Source organism: Microcebus murinus, chromosome 19 (genome assembly GCF_040939455.1).
Source record: "Microcebus murinus isolate Inina chromosome 19, M.murinus_Inina_mat1.0, whole genome shotgun sequence".
In the NCBI taxonomy this organism is placed as follows: Eukaryota; Metazoa; Chordata; class Mammalia; order Primates; family Cheirogaleidae; genus Microcebus; species Microcebus murinus.
This window is the reverse complement of record NC_134122.1, coordinates 26,079,048-26,087,906: the sequence shown is the minus strand read 5'-3', so window position 1 is coordinate 26,087,906 and position 8,859 is coordinate 26,079,048. Positions and strand designations below refer to the sequence as shown.

Below are 8,859 nucleotides of genomic sequence, written 5' to 3'. Positions count from 1 at the left end.
AGCTGGCCAATCAGCGCGCTCCCTGCGCAGGCCGGCCGGCGCTCTGGTGACGCGCAAGGCCGGCCCTCGACCGCAGCCCGTTGGCTACGGCCCCTCCCGCGCTCGCCCGGCCCGTTAGCTGCGCGCCGCGCCTCTTGAGCGACGGCCCCTGGGCGGCGGCGCGTGCGGGCGCGGCCTTGGCGCGCCCCCTGGCGGCCCGGCGGGGCGCTGCGGGCGCGGCGCTGACCCGGAGGCGGCGGCGGCGGTGCCCGGATGGAGGCACGTCATTGTCCCCCGCCGGGCGGCTGGGCTGTGTGCGGCGGCAGCGGCGGCCGAGGGGGATGGAGCGAGCGCCGAGCCGGGTCAGGTAAGCTCCCGCCTCCTTCCCGCCTGCCGCAGGCTGGCGTGGGGCTCGCGGAGCGCCCCGCTCGCCTCGGCCACAGCTGGCCCGGGCGACCCTCAGCCGGCGCGGCCCGCGGGGGGCTGGCGCGGCCCCTCGCGCGCCGCCCCCTCCGCAGCCGCGGGCCGCCCAGGACCCCGCCGAGCCGGGGGCAGCGCCGCCACCGCCCGGCCAGGCCAGGCCGCTGGGGAGGGGGCGGCGGCCGCGGCGGTCGGGCGCCTGGAGCACCGGGCGGCGCGGAGAGGCCGGGCCCCCCGGTTGCCATGGACACTGCTCTCCCACCCCCACCCGGCCCCAGCCCGCCCCCTCGGCCCGTGGGCCGGGCGGGCTGGCGAGAGGCTCTAGGGCGGCCTGGCCACCTCGGGTCGGCCGGGTGGGCGTGTGCTGGCCGCGGACCGTGGAGCCCGGCCCGCCCGCCGCCCCCCGCGTGGCTGCCACCTCCCGCCCCCGAACGCCCCTCGGAGCCCTGGGCTTGCTCCCCACCCCCACTCCATCCCTAACAGAGAGACAAACTTTCCCACCCCAGGCGCCCCCTCCCCGGCCCGCCCTCGCGGGGCCCAACACCTGGCTCCTCCGCCGAGTGTCCGAGTTGCCCACGCCGGCAGCCCGGGCGGAGCGGCACCCCGAGGGGAGGCTGCGGCGGGCGCGGAGAGAGGAGGAGCCGGGTGGCGCGTCCCCAAAAAGCATGTGTGCCTCCGTCACGTTCTTTATCTTCGGGGCAGGAAAAGCCAACTTACCTGGAAGGCGGGGGGGATCAGTTTCAGATGTTTGAAATGAACATTTGACGGGACAAGTTTTACAATCTAGGACTTTAACCTGTCTGTAATGAATGTAGTTGAGATTACTTTTGTTGAATAGCTGTTATATTCACGGAGGCCTTAGGGCTTGCTTGTTTATGGGAAAACATGTTGGTTATTTAAAGTAAATACACTCAAATAGTAAAACTGTTTGAAAAACTGTTCAGTTAACGTGTCTTTTTCAAGATAACAACAGTATTACAGATTCTCATACATTTTTTTTGTAGTCTAAACATTTTTCAAAGAGTTGTAGGTTTTAAACATAATTCTCTTTTTACTGCATTACTCATTCAATGTGCCTATGGGGTATGAATACTCATCTATGGGGTATGAATACTCAGTTTCATTTATTTGTTTTTAATTAGGGTCAGTTTCACTTTCTTTCTATATCATTGATTCAAGTCTACAGTGAGTCTTTGGTTTGTAAAGTTTAAGGCTAGTTGTTTTGTTTACTTAAGTATCAGTACAATCAAGGTTGTGTCTTTTTAAAGCTTGTGTGTTTTTCTCTTAAGATGGAAATGCTACAAGAACGTGGATTACATTGTTTATGAAGAAACAGAGTGTAACAGTTTCTTTTAAATGTGTTGATAGTATTGCCTCAGTGTATGTGGAGTGGCACAATGTTTAGATGGTGATGTTGTTTTAAAAATGAAAAACGAGTAATGCATTCTAGCATTTGATCATGACAAGGGGGACATGCCACATAGAGGACTGGGAATTTTAAGGCTTTGGGGTAAAAGATTGTAGTACTACTCAAAGCAAAGGAAACACTTGTGAAGTCTCATTCCTCCACATACATCCGACCTTGATTCATGTTTGTGTTGTTACTTTTTATTATTATTATTTTTATTTGGTAGAAAAAGGGGGCTCTCTGTGTTGCCCAGGCTGGATTTGAACTCGTGGGCTCAAGTGATCTTCCTGAGTAGCAGGGACTGCAAACACACCTCATTGTAACTGTTGTTGTTCTTTTAAAACATGCTCTTGAAACTTTGTGTATAGCATGAGATGATGAGAGAAATTTGAACTTTTCATTGAAATAGTTGCTTAAAAGTCCTGATATTTATTACAGTAATATTTAGAAGCTTTACTGAGAGTAAAGAACATATAAGCATATGAATCCTAAGTCGTACACAACATTGACTTCAAGAATAGTTATGTCTGTAGCAAATGGAGTTGAGTTTTTGATACCTGATGGCTGAATATACAAATGATGAATGGATGGTTTGGGTTCGTCTTTCCAAAATTATAATGCTGTACGTTTACTGATGACGTGAGTTGTGTTTTCCTTAAATTTTTTTCATTTAAGAGTTTGTTTTCCCTTCAAAGAGGTAATTGGAGCAAGTAAAATGGTTTTATTTGGCCATTTGTTAATGATTGTCCTGACGGGATGTTTATCCTGGGATAATCAAGGTTTCTGATATTTAATATTATTGTAAATAAGGCTGGATTAACCTTTTATTACTCTCTTTTGGCTTTCTACTTCCTCCTCCTCTTCCTCCTCTTCTTTTGTTTTCTTTCCTTTGTCCCACCCACACTGTTTCATAATTTCTTTTGACTATTAGATGAGGAAAGTGTAAACTTTATTTGGATGATACAGTTTACGCTTTCTTCCTGGATGAGGATCAAATATCTTTAATTGATTTAAAATGTTATTTCATTTTTTTTGTTAGTTTAGTAAGATCTCACATCTTTTCTATTTCTATGTAAGAATCAAAAAACTTTAAAGTTGTACTTTTTTGGTTGGTAATCTTAAATTAAAAATTAGTGGCCAGGTGCAGTGGCTCACACCTGTAATCCTAGCACTCTAGGAGGCCAAGGCGGGAGGATCCGTTGAGCTCAGGAGTTCCAGACCAGCCTGAGCAAGAGCAAGAGGGAAATATTAGCTGGGTGTCGTCGTGCAAGCCGTGGTCCCAGCTACTCAGGAGACTGAGGCAGGAGGCTCTCTTGAGCCCAGGAATTTGAGGTTGCAGTGAGCTATGATCATGCCACTGCAGTTTACCTGGGGTGACCAAGTGAAACTCTGTAACAAAAAAAAAAATTATAATAAAATTGAGGCTTTTAAAATAACAAACTTATTGTGAGCAGTCAGTGCATGATAATGTTTGTTCAAGTGGCAGCTACATGGGTATTTCATTATCCATGCTTCACAGTATGGATAATACTTTTTTGTACTTTACAGTATATTAAATATTTCTTAAAGCAAATTTTAAAGGCTGTTCAGAGTTTTTTAAGGATTAAATGAGATACTGTATATAAATCACTTAGCACAAGCTGGTGCTAAAAGCAAATGCTAATTGCTTCCTGTTTCCAGAATTTGTTCATTCATTTGTTTAACACATGTATGGGAAGCTTTCTCTGTACCAGGTCAGGGGATATAAATAATAACATGATAGAGCAACAAGTAAAACAGATGTGGCGTAAATGCTGATGGGCTACTATAGACGTCAGCACAAGGGTGCTGTGGGAGATTTTAGGAGGGGTTCTACACCAATCTTGGGGGAAGGAGGTTGTCAAGGAAAGCATCCCAGAGGAAGTGAATTCTAAACTAAGAAATGGCAGGGTTAACTGGCTTGAAGGTGCAGGGATGGAAAAGAGTAGGCAAAGAGCAGCATGTACAGAGCTGAGAGAGAGCAGGAATAAGAAATGAGTTCAGTACAGTGAGAACTCAACACGGGGAGTGTCCTGAGAGGTTACTAGGTCAGACGGTGCCAACTCTAGGTGTTGAGATGTTGTGCTATGGCCAGTCAGGGCACCTGAGAGATTTTTACAGAGGAGTGGCATATCTACATTTGGCTGCTGTTGGGCAATTTCGGAAATATTCCTAAAAGTACTCTGTTGACTAGGTGGCATAGCCAGAAGGAAGCCCAGCTGGCACTGTTCAGCCTGGCTCTGAGTTCCAGTTGCTTCATTTATAGACCCTGTGGATTCTGTCCCATAGGTTCATTATAAAAATTAAGCAAGTTAATGTATGTTCCGCAACTAACACAATACACAGCACACAGAAAATAGTGGTAGCCCTAAGATTTTAAATTAGGATTCAGAGGGAAAATTATAATTAAGTACTTTTGTAATATGTATCTGTGCTCAAGTTTGATTTCAGTTCAAGTTTGATTTTCGACGGGTTTCATTTAAAAGTTGTACGTACCATATAAATGAGCCTCTTCAGAAAAATGGGTTTCAAAGGTGAGACTTTCTATAATTATAATTTTTTAAAAAATGTATTTACTACAAGGTCATTTTGGACTTTAAGTCAGGCCTTTTCCTTGAGGAATTATATATAAATTGAGGATTTAGTTAAATGTCTTGGTGTGTATATTTCTGGTTTTAAGCAGTAGAGAAGGAAAAATAGGTACTTAGCAAATAGAGTTGGAAACTGAAGTGCCCGATTATAAACTGAAATATCAGATTTTAGGGTGAATGGAATAGAATAAGAAGTTCTAATCAAATACTTCACTGAAGATTTTAAAATAAAAATTGTTGATATATCCAGATTAGCATGATGCTCAATGACCCAAGGAAATTATTACAAAAGTGTTAGAAAATACTGTTGTTTTTATATTTGGGTGATATGTTTGAAAATAATTTTAAATGACTAGAATAATTCTCCAGGATCTGATGGTAGATAAATAATTACTTTTCTCACCTTCTCAAACAAATGTGTGTTTTTCATCTTTTGCAGAGTTGAACAATGACCATAGTTGACAAAGCTTCTGAATCTTCAGACCCATCAACCTGTCAGAATCAGCCTGGCAGTTCCGAGGCAGTCTCACCTGAAGACATGGATGCAAGTTCTGCCAGCTGGGGTGCTGTGTCTTCATTAAATGATGTTTCAAATCACACACTCTCTTTAGGACCAGTACCTGGTGCTGTAGTTTATTCGAATTCATCTGTACCCGATAAGTCAAAGCAATCACCACAAAAGGATCAAGGTACTAGTTTTTAAAAGACAGAATCTCTGCCACAAACTCTTTTGTAAATGCTGACAGTGGGTGGGCAGTTTCAGAGAGGGGCCTATTTGGCAAGGCCTGTTGCCACTTTAGTGGCCGGCAGAGTTGCATTACTTAATGAGTTTCATTTTTCTCGGTTACTTGTTCATGATTAACATTATGTATCACAACAGGGTAGATTATATAGTTGCAAGGATATTAGTAGTTTTACTCCTAATTTTTTGAAGGATAAACTTTATCTTGCTGTGAATTGAGACAGGCAAACATTACATTGACTTGTCAGTTAACCAGTAGTGGTAATAGTTCCCTGAGTAGGTAGATGTCTGTCTTTTAAAAATTCAAAAATGTTTTTTTAAGAATGGTTGCCTTTTGACAAATGGGCTCTACCCAGCTTTTTTTTTTTTTTTTTTTTGCTAGTTAAAATTGACTGTAGTAATAAAGCTCTGAAAGAGCAGATAATTTAAATGTCACATTTGTTAAAATAATATAAGTTGGTTACATTTGTTGAAACTCATCCAGATAAATGAGACATTGATACTTTTAGTTGGTACTTCTAAGACTTTTGGATTTGAAGACTTTAAGATTTGAAATGCAAAGAAAGGTAATAGAATTAGTTCCTACTTGGAATATTGTTTGACTTAAAATAATTTGATCCTCATATTGTTTTGAGTTTTCTTAGTTTCATATCGTGATGTGGGAGTGGGTGGTATGGTTTGCTGCAGGTTTTTTTTTTTTTTTTTTTTGAGACAGTCTCACTGTGTTGCCTGGGCTAGAGTGCCCTGGCATCAGCCTAGCTCACAGCAACCTCAAACTCCTGGGCTCAAGCGATCCTACTGCCTCAGCCTCCCAAGTAGCTGGGACTACAGGCATGCGCCACCATGCCTGGCTAATTTTTTCTATATATTTTTAGTTGGCCAATTCATTTCTTTCTATTTTTTTAGTGGAGACGGGGTCTCTCTCAGGCTGGTTTTGAACTCATGACCTTGAGCGATCTGCCTGCCTTGGCCTCTCAGAGTGCTAGGATTAAGGCATGAGCCACCACGCCCGGCCTGCAGGTGTTTTTTGAGGGAGAGTTTATATCATGAAACACAATCAGTGTTTTACATAGTGATTTAAAGTCCTTTGGCTCCTCACCTGCAAGATTTTCCCACAGGACCCTTTTCTCTACTGGCTTCATCAGCCTTTGATCATGTTGCTGGGGCCAGCTCCTTTCTCTCTCTGTTCCTTAGGACCTAGCTCACATCTCCCTGCTCTGCCCCTTTTTAGGGTCCTTGTCCCATTCTCCACAGACTCATTTCTGTTCTCCTAATTTTGGTCTCCATTCCCCACCAAGCCAAAGCCTAGTCTTTGCATACTTAAGTAACCATTAATATTTCTGTTCAAATAGAGAATAATTTATAGAGTATCTCATCATTCTGTAGCACTGAGGAACTGGCGAGCCTTTGAAAAATTAGTCTTGTTATTGATGATTTTGAACTTTCCTAAATAATTTGTTTCTTGAGCTTCACCTGAGTTCTGTTAATATCCTCAAATCTGTTTATAAGTCTTAAAAATAGATAAAATATTTTTAGGTCACATATAGTATAATATATTTACAAGCATTTATAGTGGTACCTGACAGCCTGAATTCAAAGCTTGTTTCCTTCGTGGTAAAATGAAGATGACATCAGTACCAACCATTACGACTGAGACTGTGTGACTCCTTATATTAAAGGCTCAGAACGTGAGGCGATTATGAGGAGGACGGTGATAGTGGTGGTACTGTATTAGCATCCATAGCAAATGTTATGGGGACTTGACTTATCCTGAACTTTCTATTGGTTGTGGTGTTTATTTTTAAAACTGTTCATTATGAAAAATTTTAAGTAGGTATAAGAGTTATTATAGTGAATTCTCATGTAGCTATCAGCCAACTTTGACATTTATCAACTCATGGCCAATTATACCTCCACCTACTTACCCTCTCCATTATTATTTTAAAGCAAATCCAATACTTCATATTTCATCTATAAATATTTTAGTGTTGTATGTCTAAAAGATTATTTTCTAAAATTTTTAAGCAATTAGTTCAAAGAAATATCAAAATGAGATCTACACTTTGCATTTGGTGGGTATGTCTTTTAAGTTTCTTTTAATCTGTAACTTGCTCCCCATTTTGTCCTTGCAATTTATTGAAGAAACCAAATCATTTAAAGTTTTTCGTATTCTGGGTTCTGGCTTTTAAAATGTGTCTTTCTCCTCTGTATTTAGCTGGTAATGAGATTTAGAATCTTGTTCACATTCAAGTTTGAGTGTTGCTATTTAGCTACAGTAGCATGCAAAGCTTTGTTTTTAAATGATTGTTATTTATTTTTCTAGCCCTAGGTGATGGCATTGCTCCTCCACAGAAGGTACTTTTCCCATCTGAGAAGATTTGTCTTAAGTGGCAACAAACTCATAGAGTTGGAGCTGGGCTCCAGAATTTGGGCAATACCTGTTTTGCCAATGCAGCATTGCAATGTTTAACTTACACGCCACCTCTCGCCAATTATATGCTATCACATGAACACTCCAAGACATGTAAGTGTTCTGTGTTATGATATTTTTGTAGTATTGTGGTATGCTAACCTACTTTCATTTTTTCTCTGAAATGAAAGTGAAGAATTTAGCCAAGAATTATATGACTAAGAAGTTATTCTTTTAGAAACCAGGAAGGAAGAATCTTATGATTTGTATTCAGGTTGCATAAAAGGCATTTTGCACCTAATTTGACCTATGAAGGTATTTAAAAAGAAACATATTTTATCAACATTTGGCATTTCTGAACTCTCTGCTGGTTTTCTACACTTATTAAAAAAAGTAAGTGACATAAATGATGCTAACAGGCTTATAATCCTTAGAGGAGAGGAATCCTCTTCCTGTTGCCTCCTCTTCCTGTTGCCTGCATGTAGAATTTTCTTACCATCTTCAAACCATAGGTCAGGAAATCAGTTTTAAAACTTACTAAAATGTCTTTAATTAAATGGAAACCAATGAGTGATCAGCTATCAAAATTCAAAATTTAGAACATGTGCTTTTGAGGTTTTGACCTTCTACATATATCATAAATATCCTTCATCTTTTATAAATGGGGCTACCTGTTCTTTCATCTAAATTAATTACACAGATCATGTATATATGTTCTGGTACTATTCATTAGTTATTAGGATGAAAAACTTGGTTTCTTTTTGAGTAGTTCTTTACTTAATGGAGAATTTAAACTGATTCTTTTAAAACTTTTTTTTCCCCTCAAAGAGCAAAGTAATGTTTTTAAAGAATTTGGAAAGTACAGAAAAATTTAAAGAAATAAAAAAAAAAATTACCTAGAATCTCACCACCTAGAGGTGTTTATTATGCCAAGGGGTTTTAAATTACAGAATGAAAGTTCTGTTTGCCCTCATTTTCTCCCTAAGTCCATAATTCATTTTCCACAGACAGTTTTCCTATCACTTTTGCATTTAATGAAAGCAGGGTGTGGATGAAAACCCAGCACTGGCACCAGGACAGCAAGAGAGAGGGCCCATATAAAATCCAGAAGCTCCTGGTATTACACTATTGGTAGTTTTCTCTTTTTCTCTCTTTTCCCAGCTTTGAGGTATAATTGGTACATAATAAATTGCACATATTTAAATATACAATTTGATGCATTTTGACATTTGTATATACCCATGAAACTATCACCACAATTAAAATAATGAACATATTCATCATTCCCAAA

The 8,859-nt window shown here is 41.3% G+C and overlaps 1 protein-coding gene across 3 annotated transcripts in view; it reads left to right on the top strand.

Annotated features, from left to right (window-relative positions):
• Positions 1–234: 234 nt before the first annotated feature.
• The window catches only part of USP42 (ubiquitin specific peptidase 42), a 35,537-nt gene continuing 26,912 nt past the window's right edge, over positions 235–8,859 (top strand). For all 3 annotated transcript variants that reach the window (XM_012758835.3, XM_075995278.1, XM_075995279.1), the window contains exons 1-3: positions 235–346; positions 4,856–5,105; positions 7,482–7,682. In XM_012758835.3, coding sequence (XP_012614289.3) covers positions 4,865–5,105; positions 7,482–7,682 — 442 coding nt within the window. In that variant the 5' untranslated portion in view covers positions 235–346; positions 4,856–4,864. The remainder of the gene's footprint in view (positions 347–4,855; positions 5,106–7,481; positions 7,683–8,859) is intronic.